Here is a 22,728-nt window from a genome sequence, read left to right as displayed (position 1 = left end):
AAATTACAGAAACATCTATTCTAATTAAAAAGTCCTTCAGTGTCTCTAAAGAGAAGGTGGAAATGCTTCATGCAAATGGGGGTAGCCAGCCTGGTGCTCCACATACGTTTGGGACTACAACTCCTTTTAGCCCCAGCTAACATGGTCAGTGCTCAGGAATTATGGAAAATGTAGTCCACAGCATTAGGAGGCCACCAGGTTGGTACAGATAACTGTGAGGAAACAGAATCTGACAATGTCCAATATAAAATGTAGCAGTACTGGAAATTCAGAATCAAGTTTCCATAAAAATGCTTTAAATAAAGAGGAACGTCAGTGTGTTGGGAATTGGGAACCATGTTAAGTCTGCCATTCTTATGCCTGCTTACCTGTGCTTAAGTCCCATTTAATTCAATGGGATTTATTTCTGAATAGATCTGTATAGGATTGTGCTCTTGGAATAGTTCCGGACACTACACCATGTAGAGGGGAAAGGAAGCACAATTTTTGTAAGCTTCCTGATCGCTACAGTTCATCGTAACTTTTGCATCTTTCTCCTACAGAGTTGCGAGCATGAGCATCACAGAGAAGTTGCGCAACCCAGTCTGGCTCCCAAATTTCAACACATTTATAAACACGCACATCTCATCACAGAGGGGAATGTCTAATTGAAACTTGAGACATTTAGAAGAAGCCTGAAGGACAGGAAGTGGGAGCACTTCCTGTTTCCTGCACACAATTAAACCACTCAGCTGGCATCCTAGCATAAGCTTGCTTTCAAACAACAAATCCATATGCATACCTTACTTTAACTCAGATAAACTGTATTTCTACCTCTTAATATACTTTTTTAAAAACCTCTAAGCCTTATATGTGCCAAACAGGTAATCTAAAACGCTCAGCTCATCGGCAGCTTGACATACTGCTGCTGTTGCTTCACCACACTAAGGAAGTTTGGAATTAGCAAACCAAATCCGTTTTTGCTTGATGAAGCATTCGGACAACAGACCTTCGTGCACAAAGAGGTCTCCACAGGATTACCGGTGAGTAGAGCTGCACTGCTGGCCCTCTGGATGTCCACATGTTGGCATAGACACCTGCACTGTCAAAGTAGCTCCTTTCATGTATGCTTCCATGTGTTCCTGAGCCGAAATCACATGGGCACCTGCGCATAAGGAACCAGTGACACATAGGCTTTGACAGTGCAGGTGTCCACACCAATCGGTGAACAGTCAGGGAGCAGAGACAGCAGCACAGCCCTGCTCCCTGGTAATCCCATGGAAACACCCTTGCCAGATTAATAAGTGAAGGGTGCTCACCTTTTGGCCACATCATATTAAAAGCAATGACCAGTGGGCTTGTGGATTGGCCATAGAGAACATCATTATCATGATGAATCCATTCACTTTACTCAAAACCCCTTAGCTTCACAGCTATGCAGGATCCCTTGAGTGCAAACCCACTGCATTTCTTCTCAACAATTTCTATGAAATAATTTAGCTTTTCGGTGAAGTCATTGTAGTTTCCCCTGATGGAAGGGTGCGGGGAACAGAACATATCTGAAGTTAAGAGTATCAGGAATGCTGTCGTTTTGGGTGGCTGTTATTGAAAAGGCTGCATCAAGCACAAAGCTGGCATTATTTGTTTGGAGTAGACTGCCTTTCTGTATGAAAGAGGCAGGCTCAATAAATCAAGCTGTCCCATTTGATAGGCTATTCCACTGAGGTTCTAGTGACATCTAGTGGGTTCAGATAGATATCCCCATTTCTGTGTCCACCTTTGTTGAAAAATGTTGTAGGATCTTATTGTCTGCCCCGACTTTAAATGTGTTTGTGGAGCCTTTACCAAAGTTATGTGAGGAAAACGTATTGACTTTTTTTTAGTACCATGATGGTAACAAAAAAATACTTTCTTTCATCGCAGCGGAACTTTTTAGTACACAGTGGAGTTTCTGAGGCTTGTTCACAAAGCTTTAGCAACCCTAATTAAAAATGAATGGTCTGGACATTCTATGGAATAAGGCAAAGCTGAAGTTTTCCCAACTTTCCCAGACATAGAATTGTACTCACGGTCACTGTAGCTTCAGCCTTAAGCATGATCATCCTCCATTTATTTATTTACTTGTAAAATCATATCCTCTCCTTCCAAGCATTCATGGAGCTATTCTGTGTTATCCTTCTAGCAACCCTGCATTCAGTGACCATGATATCCCCTATGATGGTTCTTCAGAGATTTGAGCAGAAGGAGTTTGCTGGTTAGGGTGGAGCCATGCTAGCCTCCCAGTCACCGTTGCTTACATGGGGCAGGTAGGTCAGGGTGGTGCAAATGCGCCAGCAGCACCAATCTAGTGCTCCTGCTGACCTGGTTGGGGAGGAGCCAGCCTGCAGTGTGCAGACCTGGCTTCTCCCCATCTTTCTTGCAGTAAGCAACAGTAGCCCACCTGCAGAGGGTTTAGCATAGCACTTCTGGATTGGAACCCAGCTCTTCCCAGTCCAAGCCCAACACCCCAGCAACCATACTTTGTAGTTTCTCGGTGCTACTGAATGAAGAAAAGGCTAGGTTAATGTTTATTTCTGTATTTATTTGATTCCATTTATTAATTGCATCTTGAAGTAAAAGAACCATATAAGCAATTCCATGTTTGTACAGTATTGGAAACAATTCCTTATTTTATTTTATTTAAAAAAAAAACAATTAGAACCAGTTCATAAGTAGATCCAAACCAGGATGTGGAGCATATTTTCCAAAGTTTGGAAGGGAAGGGTGAGATAAGCACATAATAATGAAGTTCCTTGGATTTGAAGGGATGGAAACGAAATCAGATACTTCCTTGTCAGTTGGATTTGAAATTGTTTTTATATGTGTTTTTACTGATAGTGTTTTTATTATCATTTTTTAAGATGCTTTGGTTGTTAATTTCCTCAAGTTTGTTTCATGGGAAGCGCTTAATAAATTAAATGAATGAATGTTACTTCTAGGGCATTAGGTGAGAGGCGGGTGGCCCCTGGCCCTCCAGATACTGTTGGACTCAAACTTCCATCAGTCCCAAGCACACTAGCCAGTGGTCAAGCAACATTTGGGGGGCCAGAGATCTCCCACCCCTCTCTTAAGTCATAGCCTTTAGACGCACACACACCCTTGACACCCCCCCCCACACACAACCCCAGTCCTTGAGAAATGTCAAAAAGTGTGTCATGGAAGAGCCCCCCCCCCCATGTTTCCTAAAATATATGTCACCCAGATATATGATCAAAAGTTAGACTCATTTTAGATGACTTGTCTGTGCTGTTAGCACACTGTTTTTTTAAAACCACAAACTCAAAACTACTTCAGCACTCTATTTCCATTAATTATCTTCCACAGTGCACTGTTAGTGTTACTGTCAGCGTTAACTGTTACTTCTAAAATATTTCCTGGCAATAACTCTATTGCAATTTGTTAGATGAGAGCTGGGTTTGTTCGGTTTATTTGTTGTTGGGTTTTTTGGGGTTTTTTTTTTTTAAAAAAAATCCTTTTAAATCCTCAACCTCATTTCAAGAATTGTAGGCAGTGTTTAAAAGAATCCTGAAGGCAATTTACCTGCTGCTTTAAACAAATGTTATAAATTTAAACATAGGTTCCTAAAGCGACTGTGAATGGGACACCTCATTTTTTTTTAAAAAAAAAAAAAAAGCTCATGCCAGCAGAATGAAAATAAATGATTTCTACTGATTCTCCCTGCCTTCTACGCTTTCTGAAAAGCTGCTCCAGAGAGCTAGAGGCCATTCTGGAACCGTGTGTTTTCAGAATGGACAGTTAGGGTCCAAGTCATTGATTCTGAGGTGATTCGGGCTGCACTTCTGCACCCACTTACATGGGAGTAAGCCCCACTGAACTCAGTGGGACTAACTTCTGAGTAAGCATATAAAGTGGATGGTTACTCATTGCATCTGGTACTGGCTCCTTTTACCAAGTCCTCAGGCACACCAGCTATCTCACATGATATGGATGCCCCAGGCTGCATGTAAATCTGTGCACTCTCTCCAAATGAACCCATTTAAGTGAATATCGTGGAAATCATAGATTTGTAGTGTTGGAAGGGATCCTGAGGATCATCTAGTCCAACGCCCTGCAATGCAGGGAAATACAGCTGTCCCATACGGGGATCGAACCTGCAACCTTGGCGTTATCAACACTGCACTATAACTGAGTATCCAGAGTTGTTACATGCCAAATAAACTCATTGGTGTGTGTTTACCAGCAATGTCCCCATATATAATGCATTTTTGTATATGATTTTGATTAAGACCTGCATTTTGGTGCATACTTTACCCCAATATACACCTTTTTTGTATGTATTTTTGGGTTGGACAACTACATTGCAAAATTCAGAGTAGTGTGCATCGGTTTGGAAGGTGAAAATTAGGTAGATTCGCATAAAAATGCAAACTGACTGAATTTCTCCCCCTCCCCATGTCCAACCCACATCTGCTGCCATGTAATATATGACACAGCCCAGCTGCCGGGGGGGGGGGCTAGTTTGACCCCACTTTGAAATTCTAGTCGGGGAGCTTCCAAAATGTCATTTCTAAAACATAACACATTTCTTCTCCATGCTTTGCGAGGGCTTCCATCCCTGCTCCTCGAAACCTCCGCTGATTTGGCAAGAGGCAGCTGTCAAGCGCGCTGCACTTGTGCCGGTGGCAAGACTTTAATCTTCATTTTGCATTACTACTCCTTCAGTTTTTTGCTTCTTGGTTTAAGGCAAAAATATGTAGCGAGTCAGCAGCTGTCTGTTTTTCAGTCAGCAAGGGAAACCTTTCCAATTCAGCAAAACACTTGGAGAGGCCTGCACTTTTCACAACAGATTTTGAGGTGCGGATTTTAGCTGGTGTGGTAATTATTTTGTCTATATCTCCTTGATAGAAACCCAAAAATCATAGAGCTCTATAATATTGAAAGGAGTTTCAAAATTCCCATAAGCCTAATACATATAGGGCACCAAGCTGAATCTTACCTGATCTATTAATTAACCCTTTCCCCATTGAACCCACAAGCTTCTTGCCTATTGTCATCAAATTAAGCTGCCAGCAAACCTGAGGGTCAGAAGAAAATTAGCTGTCACCAAGACCGCTGATACTTCATTGGGCTAAATGGAACCAGTATTTCCCCAGTGTGCAAGATTGCTGCGGGAGGGTTTAATTTCCTATTCTGTGAAGTCTATAATTTTTTTCTGCAGCAGCATGAAAACTGCTTTGCCACTCTCTGGTTCCATCCTTCTCAAGCAGCATCCAGATTGGGGATAGCCAACATGGTGGCCTGCAGAGCTTGTTGGATTTCAATCCACATTGTCCTTGACCGTTGGCCATGCTGCTTGAGGGGATGAGAGTTGCAGTCCAACATCTGCACAGCACCATGTTGACTACTTCTGACCTAGGCATTATTTGAAACTGATGACAGGGGACAAGGGGAAGACATTCTTTTGCTGCTTCAACTGCATATATGCCAATGTCCACACGTACATGCTGATCAGAGTCTCCCACATAAACCAGATGAACGCTCATTACCCTTTTCAGTAGGTGATATTCAATGAGAAGGAACCATGATTATTGCTTCCTGGATATGGTACCTCGATCTGTATTGCAATGGGACTGGACTATTGAGCAGGAGCTCTCAAACGTTTGAAGTCACGTGCACACTAGGACTAAGAAAAATAAGCATGCATTCCATGAAGGTGTTTGATGGAACGACACCTCACTTGCCTTTATAGTGCAGGATAATTCTAGCCCTCATCAACACATGTTTGATGATAAATGTGTGAATCTTCCTTGAGCCAAAAGCTTAAGTAGGTCCCAGTGAAACTAAAATTGCAATCCAAAGTCCATTTCCTCAGGAGTAAACCACACTGAACGCAGTGTGACTTACTTCTGAGTACTGCAAATTCATTTTCCAAAGCTTAGCAGCAAGACTCTCTGGTGATATAAGCAAGTTTCTTGCTGCCAGAGAACAAGTTACCTTTCAGTGTGTTTAGCGGGTTCCTGGTCCCTCAGTTGAGAGTAAATGCATTAAGTACCCACCAAAGTGCAAAGGCTGGCACCTCCACTCCAGTCATACACTTGGCGTGCATGAAGTATTCTCTAGCCTTGCCTTTCAAATTATGCCTCCTGCACAGCCCTGAATACAATCAAGTGTTGCGTCCCAGCAAAGTAGCAAGTAGGAAGACAGTTTGCCTTGGTGCCTATAGTTCAGCTGCTAGTCTTTGTTATGGGCCTGTCAAAGTTATTTCAGCCTTACTTAAATGATCTCACAAGTGGCCAATGCTACATGTGCATAGCCCTGTTTTTAATGTGAAGACACTGGGGATGAGGTACACCTATAGGGACAGGATTAGCTGCCATGATCCAATTGTCCCTTCTGCTTAATGTGTGGGTGGGAGAATTGTGCTTTGGGAGGCTGCATTTCTTACTCATCATTCATCAAAAGTAACATGAATGTCAAAGGAAATACATGCATACAGTGGTATCTTGCAAGACGAATGCCTCGCAAGACGAAAGAGTTTTTTGTTTTTTGAGTTGCTTCGCAAGACGAATTTCCCTATGGGCTTGCTTCGCAAGACGAAAACATCTTGCGCCTTTTTCTTAAAACCGTCAATGCATTCCTATGGGAAACTGTCAATGCACAGTGGTGCTTCGCAAGACGAAAAAATTCACAAGACGAAAAAACTCGCAGAACGAATTAATTTCGTCTTGCGAGGCAGCACTGTACATCATTTTATTTGTATGCCGCCTTTCCATAGTTGGAACCATGCTCAGGGGGGATTGCAACATGTAAAAAAATGCATAATCACATACATAACAAAAGTAGTCAAACAATAAATAAAACATCCAAAAGTACACAACCAAACAGAACAATTTCCACATAAATCATAAGATCAAAAATAAAGATACAAAAAAATTAATATCAATAACGGCAACAACCCCCACGCAGCAAAACCACATAAACAACACCCCCAGCCCAAGAGTATGGTCAGCAGCCTCAGCTTCTGCAGCTGGAGTGAGTCTTCCAGGACTCACAGCCAATAAATAGCACATGGCTCATATTATGTTGGTGCAATATTCCATATACAACATGAAAAAAATTACCTAGACATAGATTTCCGTGCACTGCTCTGGTTTCACCAGAAGCGGCTTAGTCATGTTGGCCACATGACCCGGAAAAACTGTCTGCGGACAAACGTCGGCTCCCTTGGCCAGTAAAGTGAGATGAGCGCCGCAACCCCAGAGTCATTCACAACTGGACTTAACTGTCAGGGGTCCTTTACCTTTTATACATGGATTAAGTTTTAGATGGGAAGAGGCCAAGAGAAGAGACAGTTCCATTGCAAGTTCTCATTTGGTAACTAAGATGAGCATAGGCCATGGCTCTTTCAGACTACTGTTTCTGTCAACTAGACTACATATCAGGTGAATGTAATAGTGGAGATCCTTGTTTTTAAGGTTTAGCAAATTCAGTTAGGTTCAATACCAACAGGGGCTTGCAGATTTATGGCAGACTTGGAATGAAGGTGTGGGTGTTTGCAAGGGGTTACACTTTTAGAGATCGTAAGTCGGACCCTTTATAATTTGATGGGTGATACAAAGAATGGGGACTCATGTGTATGTGTGTGTATGCAGAACCCAGTTGCATTTAAAGACAGAAGGCACCACCTACATCCAGTACCAGGTTGAGACCTTAGATGAGCACTGGAAGTGTTCAGCAGGTGTATAAGCAAAGGGCCAGGACCACGGACAGCTCACTGCAGAACATAATAGGCTGGACATAAAGCACCAGAACACAAGTTAAGATGCTTCCACACAGCCATTTACTGTGGACCCTGTGCTGCAAGCTTTTCTCACCCACCACATAATGTCATCCTTATCGAAATGCCCTCCCATTCCCCACTTCCCTAATTTATTCTGCATTTACTATTTGTGATTCTTTTATTTTTTTACTTATCAGATTTCCCACAGAAATGGAAAATCCAGATTAAATTGTAAAAATGATACAGAACATCATTTTTTATGCAATCACTGTCATATGGATGCCGTGCAAAAGTTGCATGCAGGAGCAGCCCTGAGTCCACAATAAATTACCGTATGGAAGCGCCCTGTCTGACCTGAATCTGTATTGGGCCTGAATTCCATCCTGCTCCACATTGAGCTGTCCATGGTCCTGGCTCCTCTACCTGCCCACTACCTGGGCAGATCTTCCAGTTCTCACCTGCAGGTCTCAGCCTGGTACTGGACCTCTCATAGGTCACTGAGAAAGTGTGTGTGTAACTAAACATAAAGGGGCTGATTTATTCAAGGATTGCCAGAAGCGTCTGATGCATTGCAAACTCAGGGCCAAACAAGTTGAATAAGCCTGGTTTGTGGCCCCTGGAATCACCGGGTTAATTTTACCTTTCCAATTAACAGTCATAATTGAAGGCCTCTAGACCTTTTCATGCTATAGGCAGAAAATCTTAATGACATTCTTCTCTCCTACCCCTCACTTTGGTGTTTAAAAATATGATCATAAGCCAAATTACCGATCATTTTATGCCCTTTAAAACTTGCCATTTGAACCAAATCATCTAACTTTGCCTAATGTTAGGGCCAATCCCCCTTCTTGGGTTTCTTAATCAGCTCATAGCAGCTCAAAAAGCGTGATCTGAATCTATCTTTGTGGAGCATTTTTATCTATACAAGCTTACCCTGCCCTACGACCCAGTTTTATGTTCTTCTAATTCCCACTGCCCCCTTTTTTTTAAAAAACAAAACAAAAACTTTTTGCTTTTGTGTTGATTATATGTTCATCTCTTTGAGAAGTGTTTTTCATTCCTGATGTGGTGGTAATAGAAAAGTATTTGTAAATAAATTTAAATATTTTCAGGTGGGGGTGAAAAAGACGCACAACATAACCACCTCTGTTTTTCTCAAAGGCCAATGGAAGAGAAAACATAAAGACCTTTAAAATGAGGCATTACTTGCCTACTTAAGGTCAGGAAAAAGAGATTCTTGTTTTTTCTTTCCTTAGGTAAATGATCTCTTCTTTTTCTTCTGTGTTCTAGATTTTGCGTGGGAGACAAATTTTTCCTGAAGAACAACATGATCTTGTGTCAGATGGACTATGAGGAGGGGCAGCTGAACGGGAGCTTTGAGCCCCAAGTTCAATAACAAACCCTGCTTTGCTGAAACACTGTGGGATGGACGTTCAGCCGCACTAGCAGTGAAGGGCGTCTGTCAGCTTGCCTGCAATATTTTTTTAATTCTCGGTCCACAAAGGACTCTATACATTGTAGTATTTTCCCCCCTCCCCACAACACAAAGCAGTTACAATTTTAGGTGTACAGTTGTGCCTGCTTAGCTGAGCACTGCATTGCCTGTATGTTCGTGAGTTTTTGGGGGGATATTTGGGGGAGGGCTCTGTACAGTCTGTTTTTTCTGTATATAAACTGGAACATTTATTTTATGAAAAATGTAATGCAATTTTATTACAGGTGTGAATTAAAAAAAAATATGAATGTTTCCTGGCCATCTTTAAGCGATTATTTGCTCTGGCGGTGTTCACATAGGAAGAAGCCATGTCACTCAGTGCACACAAGTTTCTCCATGTGGAAGTTCTCAGAGTGGTCTGAGATTGCAGAAGAGCAGTTCTGTCCTGGGGCTCGTCAGTATTCTAAGAATCAGTTTTAAGAAAAGAGGAGGACAATAGTTCATCCTAGCCTCTATAACATACCTTTTATTTCTGCGTTCAGGGAGCTTCTCTTCAATACTGAATAAACCAGGCATCTCTTCTTTACCACATGGCCACTGTGGACAGTAATTGTGCTGATCCATTAGAGGAGATGAACTACACTGGCTCTCCCCACCTCTGAATATCTATTGCCATTATTCTAATAGGACATCTGGACCAGCATCTGGGTGCTTTGACCAGCTTGGTATATATCCCTTACAGCAGAACCAAGCACATTACGGAGTCATTGCAAACAACATTTCGTATGTCATTTCCGATGGAAGATTTTGTTGCAAGATTCCACTGTTCCCAGGTTACGTTGAGTGTCACATTGAAAGAACACAAACTTCTTTCAGGGTTGTCTAGCTCATTCCTGGGGGAATGGGTGGGAACTTTAAACAGGGAAAAGTCAGTCAACTTTTTAAACAACAACAGGTATGGGGCATAGGCTGTTACTACTCATAACAGGGTGTCCAAACTGCAGAATACTGGCTGTGTTTGGATGTAATACTAGGCCATGGTTTGTTGAACAAACCAGGATCACAGCACAATAAACCGGTTTCTGGTTTTTAATGGTTTACCATGATATACCATTGCCCCCACTTCATTCTTCATCTGGCATGAGCACGAGAAACAAGCAAGGATGCTGCGATTCAGCTCGGCTTCCTGATTACATCTTGTCCCCCATCATGTCACAATCTGGAATCTATAAGCCACCCACAAACCATTGTTTTAGACTTGCAAATGACCGTGGCTTGTTAGTTAGCTACAAACCACAGTCCTGGGTTTGGACATAATGAGAAGCCAAACCTAATTGCAGGTTTATGGTATGTTTTGCTTGTGTGAGGGGAAGAGTCAAGAGGGAGCAATCAGGCAGCATACACCAACATCCTGCTCAGTCACGGTAAACCACAGTAGGCCAGAAACTATGGTTTATCCTGATGTGCAAATGTGACTGCTCAAACAAGCCATGGTCTCTTTCATCTAAGGTGGGTTAGTTGCCCTGCTACCTCCTCTGTGAGAAGCCCTTTGCATCACCCATTATCATACCATTAGAGAAACAAGGCAGGTTACAGAGATAATTTGGCTTTCAGCATAACCCTGAGCAAGAGGGGAGGGAGAAACCAGTCTTAAAGCACCACTCCCTCCCCTATTTCTAGTCAATCCTCACAAAACCTTTGCATCCCTCTTTGATAACCCTTACCTCTCAAACAAAAAGTCCTCCCCCACTGTAACCACTTTTTCAATAGGAATAGTCCCACCGCCCCAGTACTAAACTTTCAGTGGCAGCAGAAGAAACAAGTGCTGGAAATGACTTGGGCCCTTGGAATATAAAAGGTGACGGGTGGGTTTTTGCAGAACAAGGGCTTTTCATGGGAAGCAAGGGGAGGAGTGCTGGCCGTGGCTGAGAAGAGGAGCACAGAAGAAAGCTTGTGGCAGGACTGCTGTGCTTGGTAGCACTTCAGAGAGAGGAGATGGGACAGAAACATGTAAGAGCAGATTACAGTTCCTTTTCTAGGAATTCCTGGGGCTTGTGGAAAGGGAGGTGATGAAACAGCGCAAAAGACTATGATGAAGGACATCCAACAGCAGGAAAGAAGGGTGGCAGCATTAAACAAAATGCTCCCCAAAAGCAACAAAGAAATGCGAGCCTCAGTAAGGTGCCCCAAGAAGAACGTGTTCCGATAGCTGAATTGCCGAACATGTTGGGGGAAGTGTCATGCCTGTTTTGTTTTTCTAAGGTACTAGCTAAGGGAAAGGACAGTTGCAACTTGGCGTCAACCTCAGTGAGACATGAAACGCATGTATGACTGCATTTACCATTTAAGATTTAACTTGCCTGCCTGCACACACACTTGCCGTGGTCCCAATGCAAAGTGGCAACTTTCCTCCCAAAACCAATACAAACTTTCCCCTCCCCAGGCACCATCCCACTGACATTGATATATATAACACAAGGTATACGTAATGCATTCACACATACACACATGACCACAATCCGTTCCGGAGGCCCATCCGGAAGTTGAAATGGGTCTCTGGGAGAGGTGCCATTGTGCGCAGGTGTGGGTGGCAATTGCCCGCTCCTGCACATGCGTGAACAGCAATCGCTGCACCTGCGCATGCGCGAATGGCGGCAAACCCGCCGGTTACTTCTGGGTTGCCACGGACGTTGGGCAAAATGGACGCGAGCGGAGGTGGATGTAAGAAGAGGTTTGACTGTATTGTATGTTCCAGATCATCACCCATTTATCAAAAGGTGTTTCCCAGTAATCATTTAGCCTGATGCACTCCAGTTTACTTGAAAAATAAACCACACTGACCTTAGGTATTTACTCTCAAGGAGGGCACCCAGCAGTGCAGCTTGAGCTGACCTCTTGCTTCACCTTCCTTTGATGCTTTTTGCATCCACGGAACCCAAGATCTGAGCAATGAAGTTGCTAGTGATTTCAAGCAGTTTTCATATTTCTAATGGGAATGTCTTTCTTAAGACAGGTTAGAAGTGTGAATGTGGAAGCTGTTATTCATGTGCCCAAAATGGTATCCTCAACAGTTACCAGTCTTGTAAGTAATTCTTCTTATGGTCATAATGGTTTCCTGGAGCTTGCCTTCCACCAGGGTAAAACATGGCTCGCTTCAGACATGTTTCACATCAGGGAGAAGTTTGGACTGGAACACAGCCAGCATCTCTTCTCACAGTGGCCAACCAGATTCCCATGGGAAGCAAACAATCAGGACCTGTGTGCATCAAATAATCTCCCCTCCCATGGTTTCTAGCAGCAGGTATTCAGCATCTAGAAGTGGCGGTGGAACATAGTCATCAGGGTTTAGTGGCCACCTCAATTCTACAGATGCCAAATGCCTGCTATATCTCTTCCCTCCTCCCTCTGTCCCCTGCCTTTCTGAGAGAGCAAGCATCATGTCAATCGTACTGTCATGCGATCTGGGCATCTGTATTGTGTGTGTGGTGTTGTGCTTGCTCCTCCACCATGCAAAAACTCACTAGCTGGTAAAGATCTGAACTGGAACCATCACAGCTCATTCTGCTGTAATGCAGATGCAGGCCATGCTGAGTTAACTTGAGAATGGCTGTGCAAGCAGCTCTAGTGCCAGGTCCATGCCAGAGATACCCACAATTGAAACGCCCCAAACCTAAGCCCCAGGGCGACAGGTCCACTTTTCTCTAGTCAATCTGCCAGCTGCTGTTCTTGTTGTTTTCCCCAAAACTTTAGTATAAAGGAGGGAGATTTGGAATGCACACATGAATCGCTAGAAAGTTAGTTGCACTTCAGGGCCATAGCGCAGCTCGCTGAGGCTCCGGGAATCTCATTTGTTTAGCATCTTCGCCACATGGACTCCCATGCAAATCCTGTTTGCATTTCCCTGCCTTTCATCTCGTTGCATTCAGAACAGCTCAATGCTCGTGTGCCCATGCAAATGGCTTTTTGAATTATTTCCACGATGTAAGTTTGGCAAGCGGGGAAAAAAAACATTTGTAAAAAAAGAAATAAATCGCAAGGAATTATTGATCGGCTTTCACAGAAGCTGCAACAAAACAGCCAGAATTTCACATAAAACCTGGGAGAGAGATTGTACAGAATCTATATAACGGTGTACATAAATATATATGTGTGTGTTGAATAAGGCCCTCCTGCCGTGACCCACATTCTTAGGTGCAAAGGAATGATTTCCTTTTTTAAAAAAAAAGTGGAATAAAAATGCAATCATGAATTTTGTGTGAACACTGCAAATTTGCTTAATAGAAACAAGTATTGAAGACCAGACCTGCCGCTGAATAATCGCTGCAGCTCTGAAGAACGGAAACGGGGGGAGGAACCTTTTGATGGTGCTGTACTCATCACTTGGCATAAATATTCATTCACGGAATCAGAGCCGGGTAAATGGCATTTAGTATTAGCAGATAGCCTTTTTGCTGATAAAGATAACCACCTCTTAATCAGTTTAGTGACCACTGGCCTATAGTGAGGCATTTAAGCTTTTGAATCAGACCCTGCATTGAGAACAAGTTAATCCCTGCCCCTGGTGCTTGAACCTTAATGAATCTTACTTTTGAGTCCATTTATAGATGCTGCTGGATGCAGCAAAAAGGAAAAAAGTGCATGCTGCTCAACTTCTGAGGCCTGGTTCACGTGACCATGTGGTTCTAGAAACAAACTATGCAGAGGCAGAGGGAGAGAGAGAGAGATGTAACTTCTAGAGGTCTAGAAAGGCAAAACAGGAGTTACTTATCAAGGCATAGGTACCACAAAATTCGGATTGTTCTGGTAAATAGGAAATCAGATGGCACATACCGTCAGGTGTTCAGATGGGAGTCTTTCTCAGCCCTACCTAAAGATGCTGGCGATTTTACCGAACCTGGAATTTTTTGCACGCAAAGCATTACTCTGTCACTGAACAATGGCCTTTCTACTTGCAGGGATTTTCACCTTTCCCCTGCACCCTGAAAATCTGTTCTGGACTGGTGAAGCCTTAGCTGTTAATAGATCATGAACATCCACTCTTGTTTTGTAAATTTAGAAACCACAGGAATTCTAGGACTGACCAGCGGTTCAGTGATGCAGGAGGAAGTCCCTGGCTGACCGGATTCCGGTAAAAACAAAAAAGATGATCCTGTAAAAGTAGAGTTTGTCCGCACCCAAAACTGAACAGTGATCAACTATGATCATTGTATTGGAAAGTGTTTGGTCTTATTTTAATTCAGGCTTACACCATGTTCGAATAACCAAAGCTGTCTTCTCCCACCGAATCCGTAATGCTGTGGTGATTGTTCTGCCAATGCTGACTTCATTTCCATTCTACCTCTTTCGCTTCCCAGTACATCTGTATTTCAGAGAGCCGCTGCTGCCGCCACCACAACCACCTTTTCCCTCGACTGCATTCCTTTCATTGGCCAGGCCAGCTCCAGGCAATCTTAACTCTCGCGAATTCATATCTTTCCAAAGAAGTTAATCTAATATTAACAGCAATTTGTTACCGTGCTATTAGCTTAATTTGAATTACAAAAAGCTGCTGCATTTGCAGCTCAACTCTGAGCCGTTCATTTGTAAGCTTTATCCAGCCTCTGTGCTGTTAACGATCACTCACTTTGCTGAGAGCGATACGCCAAAAAAAAAAAAAAAAGAGAGAAAAGAAGGGGGGAAAGGAGGAGGTGGGGGGTAGAAGAAGAATCTCTTTGCCACGGCCGGCTGTAGCAAGTTACATATGGCAGACAGGGAGAAGCATAATGAGAAGTGTTCACTAATTGGCTGGGTGGTGAAAGATAGTCTGAAGAACTCTTTCAGCGATAAGGGCTACAGAATGAAGATCTGTGCATGTCCTGGAAATGGGAGAGTCTGCCGAATACAAATACAATACTGCTCTTCCAGTAATACCGCTAAAGAGTAGACAGCAGTTTTCCCTTGTGGCAAATGTATACAGTAAATGTCTTTAGTATGGAAATAAGCAGACATATGGGCACAACAGCAGACATTTCTAATACCAACAGATTCCTGACGCATTTAGATGCTGCTTCCACGCTCTTCGTCAACATGTGCATTAGGGTTTTCCGAGATTTATCTACTGCCAAAGTAAGTATCTGTCTTTTTGCCGGCAAATTCTTGTAAGAGTAGGGAGGGGAAAGGAAGAGGAATGCTGATGAACGCAATGAGGAAAGCTTGGCCCCCTCCTCGCCTCTTACACACACACACCTTCCCAGCTTCGCTGCGCTTAGCTCAGATCTCCAACTGAGGAGGGCTGGGATGTAATTGGATGGAGGTCCTCCAAACGAAAGCTCGGCAGCAGATAAAATGCTGACAGCAGTTCAGTCCCTTCGGCAGTAAGCCGCAGTCTGCCACTCTATAAAAGGGAATGGTCCTGGTAATTCTGGGCTAATTGTTGGCCATGATGGGTATTGACCTGATCAGATTTGAGGCTGAATTTGCTGAGTCACTTTTTAATGAGGAGAGGATGTTCCAAATGTCTGTTCTACCAAATGTCCACTACCGAATACCATCTTTTCTTGGGAGACTTTCAGAGTGGTCCACATCCTGAGCTTAACTTGACCCAGTTGGAGTGGCGGGCCAGTTCAGATGGGAAAGTGTTTAAGATGAAATCTGTGTCAAGGTTACTGATTGAAGATGTAAATCAAGTTTAATATATGTTTGGCTTGCAACATGCTTTGGAAAGAAATATGCTAAAATGTGTGAGGCGTTTTAAATATATATGGTATTAAACCCACAAAAATGGCATTGCAGCTCCTTCAGAGTTCTGAAGGGCGCAACTAGTGGGTTTTTTTAAAAAAAATGTTTAGGGGTACTTTCATTTTGACTCAAGAAAATCACCATTTTACAGTTCAAATCGGGGGAAATAAATACAGAAAATGGACAAAAGTACAAAGATTCACAAAATGTTTAGGGGTATGCGTACCCCTGCATACCTCCAGAAAAAAGCACTGGGTTCAACTGAATAGAACTTCCTCACTGTGTGTACCACATGTTAAAACCTGAGGCATCGAGTGGTGAGGGACCTCCATGTGTTCTTTAGCCATAGTCATATCTCCAGATGTCAATTCAAGCATAATAGCGTTCAAAGGAAACATGTCCCAGCTTTTGCCCAGCACAGAAGCTCTTACATTTAAGTAAGGAAGAGAGATTTATTCTGGCAAATAACAGCACTGGCTCAGCTGCAGACATAAAGTTCAGGAATCATGATTCTGGAGATTAGGAATCAGGCAAAAAGTTTAGAACTAGTTAGAAGCAGCAAAGATGTCCCAACCCTTTGCATATGGTTCCACAGCTCCCCCCAGCCTCCACCAGGGCTCTCTGTTTAACTGGAAGGTCAGGTGGAGAAGATGGCACCCCTTCTCCTGCTTCCAAAATGGCTGAAGTTGGGGCACAATGGGGAATCTCCTTACCACCACCAACACCAGTTCCCACCATTTAGGCCCCTTCTCTGTTTCTTCTTCTTCTTCCTCCTCCTCCTCCTCCTCCTCCTCCAGGGCCTGGCAATCCAAACTCAATCTCAACTGTACTGTCAGGCCCATGACAAAGACAATACAATTGTCCATGGGGTCATCTCATGTGCGAACCAATCCATGGAATCATAGGTACAAAAATGTCATTCAATCCAATCCTCTGCCCTCAATATAGGGCTGTCCATCAGTTCACCACAGATCAATCACACAGTCCTGGGCTCAGTGTTCTATACAGAGAGAGAAGCTCGCCTGAGTGCTTGATAGAGTAGCCTGACTTGCCTGAGAAAGACGCAAGCTATTGTGCTATTGTGGGCTCAGTAATGATGAGCCCTGTTAAAAAATGTTGTCTATCTTCCACTTCTCCCTAAGTCTTAACATGCCTATTGCAGTATTTCCTCTCTGACCTAGAACTATTTCCAGAAGATACTGTGAAGTGCTGAATTGATTTTGTGGGCATTACACCGATATGAAATTATGAATGGGGTCCAAGAAGGTCCACTATGATAGCTTCATTAGATTCTGTTTAATGAACTCTTACCTTCTACTTGACATAGTTTTTCTGGTATGTACGTCGACATTATTCCTCTATCAATGCTACATTGACTTTGGTTTTGAACTCATACCCAACTTCACACTCTGCTATAATGCTGTCAACTCACATTTTGTCACATTAAATACAGTAAAACCATTCAGATCAAATGTTGGGGGTTTTTTTGGAAGCTAGTTGACATTTGTCATTTCTCCATTTTTCACAACTGCCAAGTTTTCCTTTCAGTGCCACTGACTTTTAATTTTTTCCGTCTATAACTTTTACTTTGTTCTCAGTTTAATTTACCACAGACATGCTTTTCTTTTCTTTCAACATTTATTTCTTCAACGTGAATTGTTTTCCTAGTTCTCCTATAATTTCTGACTAGATTATCGTCATGTTATAAGCCATGAGTTTCTTGGTTGTTTTTGCTGTAAGAGGCTGCCTCTCCAGAGTTTTTGTCTTTCTTAATGAACACCCAAGAGGTCTTTGAAATATCTGTTAGATTTCTGTCTGTATATCTTATCATGGCTGTGCTAGCTGGAGCTGATGAGATATCTGCTGCAAAACAGCCAGCGGGCACCAGGTTGGCAAACGCTGCCTTATCAGGGATCCAACTTCCTTTAAAAGTAAGTAGCATGCATTTCTCAAATATAGAACATAACCCTATTGGATCTACCTTGGGAGATAGTACTGAGGGTGTTTATATTCTCCTATGAATATTGGCATGGAGAAGTCCCAGGTTAATCTGTTACCTACTTCTGGCTTTAATATTAACAAATCTTTTAAATAATATCTTGGAACCATTTGATTTGATTATTTGATTGCCTTATTTACACGAATCTAATGCGCACTCAGTTTTCAAAACCTTGAAACCAAAAACAATTTGCTATATCAGTGGTGTTTATCAAGTTTAGAATCAAACCTAATGCGCCACCGAATCTAATACACACCCTAATTTTCACACCACTTAGTATAGGAAAAATATCTTTTCACCTGGAACACATAGGCCATTCATCTTAAAAGGCTGATCCTAAAGGTGCAATAGAAATCCTGAAGGGTAATCTTATGTGTCTTACAGACCACTTATGAAACCAGGCCATAATATGAGGCCACATGAATCAGCCACCTTTTTGCTAGTAAGCAAGTCTCAATCAAGTCAGTACCTATATAGGAGATCCCCTGGGATTACCATCTTCATTTCTCTAGTAAAATAAAGGTGGGCTACATATGTTGCAAATAAACCAGGGTTTGCTATGGACACCAGTCACAAAATGGTTGTTCTGGGGCCTTGTAAGAGAGGCTGCGCTAGTGCAAACAGGAACTGAGCAGGAGCAGCAAAGACCTTCTAAACTAGTGCATTGTGGATAGATAGATAGATAGATAGATAGATGATAGATAGATAGATAGATAGATAGATAGATAGATAGATAGATATAGATAGATAGATGATAGATAGATAGATGATAGATAGATAGATAGATAGATAGATGATAGATAGATGATAGATAGATAGATAGATAGATAGATAGATGATAGAGATAGATGATAGATAGATAGATGATATAGATATAGATAGATAGATAGATAGATAGATAGATAGATAGATGATAGATAGATAGATAGATGATAGATAGATAGATGATAGATAGATAAACTTTATTCGCATTAGCCAACGGCCATAGCAACATAAAACAAGCAATATATACAATTAAAAAGACAACAATGGGTAAAAAAGGCAATCAAATGACCAAGATTATCGTTCAGATAGTGGCCCTTAATCTCATTGCACCCTCGATAAACCTAGCAACCTTTGCTGTTGTCTGATCATTTTGATCTGATAAAAGAAAGGACAATGTGGCGGCAGATGGGCGGCCTGGGATGGTAAGTAAGAGTGGGGTAATGATCTCATTCCTCAGATCTTTATAAAGGGGGCAGGACAGGAGAACATGCGCCACTGTTTCCAGATTGCCATCTTCACAGGGGCAGAGTCGTTTCTCAGTTGGAATCTTTTGGTATCTGCCCTCAAGTACGGCAGAGGCCATCACACTGGCCAGATTGGATGTGCATTGTGGATTATTGAGGGGATCTTGACTGAAACCTCACAAATAAGCCTTACTAAAGTGATACCTCGATATCAAGGAACAGATCGCCTTCAAGTGCAAGGAGGAGCAAGGAGGAGTTAATGATCCACTATTCCAACATAAACCATTGCACATAGAAAACAAGATGTGAACAATTCTAGTCTAGCTTTCCCCAGAACATGCTAGTTTTTCCATTATATGGAATATAGCAGCATGCAGTCAAGAATGCCCCCACCAGCAGTGTTAAGTGGTGGGGTCCAGGCTCACCTCACTGAGAAGCAATCCATCATTTTCTGACAGGGTATAATAGCTCAATGGGTATAGCATTGAGCAGATGCAGCAACAGATGCAGCAGCAAATGTTGGATTTCTCCTTGGCTCACAGCTATTGCAGTTACAGGTCAGGAGTTGGCAAAACACATGTTCACCAGAAGGTTCGGCTAATGCTCATTGTCCCCCTCAAAGGTGATAGTGGAAATTCAGCATATAACATGTTCTGAAATGCAGACGAGGTTGGGGGCCTTAATTCTTAAAGGTAAATGGAAGTCAGACTAACTAAATATTTCAAAGACAAATACCATCAACCCATTTTTCAAGCAATTAACAGATTTTACCTTCATTTAAAGATGAAAGTTAATGAGGAGATGACCCACTTTAACAGGCTGCAGCAGCAGAGCAGAGCAAACTAGATAAGGTGGTCCAAACCAAACAGAATCGGCACACACAGCAAAGCATTAAATATTTAAACACCATTTTGGTGAGCGGAGGCGACTCTAGTCCACTTGGCTGCTTTCTTCTTCAGCTGCTTTCGCTAGGCCTATGATGATGCTCTTATTAATCTAAAAAAGTTCCTTGAGCAAATAGTTCCTTTCTCCCCAATCTGCAGGGTAATAGCAGTAGATGGATTCTCCCTCCCAGACAGCATGAAGTGGCATTTCATTATGGCTGGACATCCAGTGAAACTGAATTTTGGAAGATTCGGGATGGATTTTTAAAAAGCACTTCTTCATGCAGCACTATGGAACTTTCTCCCCTGGGAAGCAGTGGTGGCCACCAACTTGGAAGGCTTTAAGAGGGGATTTGACATTTTCCTCTTTTTTTGAATAACCTTTGAATAACCTAAAAATGTTATTTATTTAAGCTGCTACTGCTACTGTTAGCCCCAAAATGGAGAACAAGCAAGGTCCCAACGAAAGAAGAATGGCAACTAGAACTGATGGAATATGCGCAGCTTGCAGAACTAACATATAGAATAAGAGAACAAGAAGATTGGAAAATGTTTATAGAATATATGGGGGGGTGATAGTATACACTTGAAAACGTCGGCAGCATTAAGATAAATTCAACAGTGTAAATAAGTTTTGATGGATGTAAAAATGGAATACTGAATGGTTTAGTTCATGTAAAATATGCAGGGATTTATGTTATGCAAAATGAACCATGGAAAAGTGAAGAAGGGAAGTCGTTGATATTTTAAGGTTGTTTAAGTGAATATTGTAAATTGTAAAACAGAAAAGTTAATAAAAATTAGAGAGGGGCTGGGAGAGAAAGAGAGAGGCGGGGCTTGACAAATTCATGGAGGGCAAGACTATCAATGGCTACTTGTCATGGTGACTTTGCTCTGCTTCCATGGCTTGACTGCCAGTTGCTGGAAACCCCAGAAGGAATGAGCGTTCTTGTGCTCAGGACCTACTTGCTGGTTTCCCACAAGCATTTGGTTGGGCACTTTGAGGTTGCTGGACTAGATGAGCCAATGGCTTGATCCAGCAGGCTCTTCTTACAGTCTTATGTTCTAACTCTTGGCTGAACGTAAGAAGGATGACCATTCCCACCTAAATTAGGCTGCCGAAATGGAGAAAGCTAACCAGGAGTGGTCTTCTTTGTGAAAGCACTGTGAGCTCAGATCAGCTGTGGTGCTGAAAAGCAATCCCTAGACTGCTCTGAAGCAGCCCGTTCTTGAATTCTAACTGCACGCCCTTTGCACCTGACTCTAGCTGATAGATGTTGAGGTTCTAATAAAAAACAAAATAGATCTGCCAAGTCCAAAGTTCGCCCAACCTTGCTTCAGAAGAATGTCACTTTTGGTGCAATGTTTTTTGGTTTCCCCCCGAGCCTGATCTCACAGAGCAATTGGAAAGAAAACATTTTCCAGGTGTGAACAGTGCTGCAGCATTGCTTATGTACTGAGAATATTGTGGCATTCACGTGCTGGGCTGGTCCAAACCTGGGTTTGAGTCTGGCGTTGCTGCTTGTGATCAGCTGGGATCATCGACTGCTTTTCAAAGTGGCCAATGAAGACAGGCATTTGAACATGTCACCCCTGATGAAATACTGCATAGACCAGGTGTGGGAAACCTCTGGATTTTGCTGAACTGGAACTCCCATCCTCCCTGGCCATTGGTCATGCTTGCTAGGGCTAATGGGAGCTGTACTTCAGCAACACCTGGAGGGTCAAAGGTTCACTTCCCCTGGCATAGACAATGCTTGCAAATGGCATTTGAAATTCTTATTGGTTGGGTGCAGAAATCGCCAGTTGTGCAATTAATCCTGAAAGTGAGTGTGCCACATGTCAATATATGCTTCATTGTAAACAGAACTTTGTGTAATAGGCAGTAGGGGCTTGTGCACTAGGGACTAGGATAAAACCCCAGTTAAAAATTAAAATGGGAGCTCTGTGGGACTTACTCCCAGGCTGTTGTGTATAGGATGGCAGATGGAAATTATCAGATATTTGTAGAGTTGAGATATTTAAACGGAGGATGCGAACAAAACCAAGCCCCTTTGGCCCTGCCTATATGACCTCTTTGTCCACAAAGCAGCCCCACCAGGCTTAGGGATCATGAACCATCACTGTGCATCCATCTTAGTACCTTGCAGATAGAGGGCTAAATTTGTGCGCTAGTGCCAGAATTAGCCCTGGTGCAAGGGAATTTCCCCCACCCATGCCAGACATATTCCCAGATCTGCTCTGGAGTGTTGTGGGGAAATTCAGGACAGATTTCAGGGAGTGGGCTCAGGGGGAGAAGAATGGGAGCCCCCTGCCAGTGTGTTGCCTGATTGAAGAGAAATGGACTAAGGGGGGGGTGTCTTGGTTTAATGCTGGGGTCTGGAAGGACAACCTCTTGAAGCAGGACTGAGCATCTGGGTTTCCTGTTGCCAATAGTTTAGACCATTGTTGTCATGTTCATTCAGAGATGAGAATACATAGATAACAAGTTGTGTTGGTAAAGGGGTTTGCAAGCTTCCCAAGCCCTGCAGGTGCTATTCCTTTTCAGTGTAATAGCTGAAGCCCATCTAAAATTCGTGATCTTCATGCTAGGAAGCCAGATGGGCTTCAGGTGTTATAGTGGCAATGAATCTAAAAGGTGGTAAAATTGACGCACATCACATTTATAATCAAACAGAAGGTGTTTTTTTATTTAGACAGTTCTG

At 42.7% G+C, this 22,728-nt stretch overlaps 2 protein-coding genes and 1 long non-coding RNA gene across 8 annotated transcripts in view; all 3 read left to right on the top strand.

The window, feature by feature from the left end:
• The window catches only part of LMO1 (LIM domain only 1), a 101,977-nt gene extending 92,471 nt beyond the window's left edge, over positions 1-9,506 (top strand). For all 6 annotated transcript variants that reach the window (XM_083412412.1, XM_083412411.1, XM_083412415.1 and 3 more), the window contains exon 4: positions 9,050-9,506. In XM_083412412.1, coding sequence (XP_083268538.1) covers positions 9,050-9,155 — 106 coding nt within the window. In that variant the 3' untranslated portion in view covers positions 9,156-9,506. The remainder of the gene's footprint in view (positions 1-9,049) is intronic.
• RIC3 (RIC3 acetylcholine receptor chaperone) overlaps positions 1-22,728 on the top strand; it is a 513,554-nt gene that overhangs the window by 40,116 nt on the left and 450,710 nt on the right. The gene's annotated exons all lie outside the window — the stretch shown is intronic.
• Positions 1-22,728, top strand: part of LOC310666311 — a 446,582-nt gene that overhangs the window by 261,783 nt on the left and 162,071 nt on the right. The window lies entirely within an intron of this gene.

Source organism: Podarcis tiliguerta (assembly GCF_965153285.1).
Source record: "Podarcis tiliguerta genome assembly, chromosome: 1".
NCBI classification, from domain to species: Eukaryota; Metazoa; Chordata; class Lepidosauria; order Squamata; family Lacertidae; genus Podarcis; species Podarcis tiliguerta.
The sequence above is the reverse complement of the archived record's forward strand: the minus strand, read 5'-3'. Positions and strand labels throughout refer to the sequence as shown.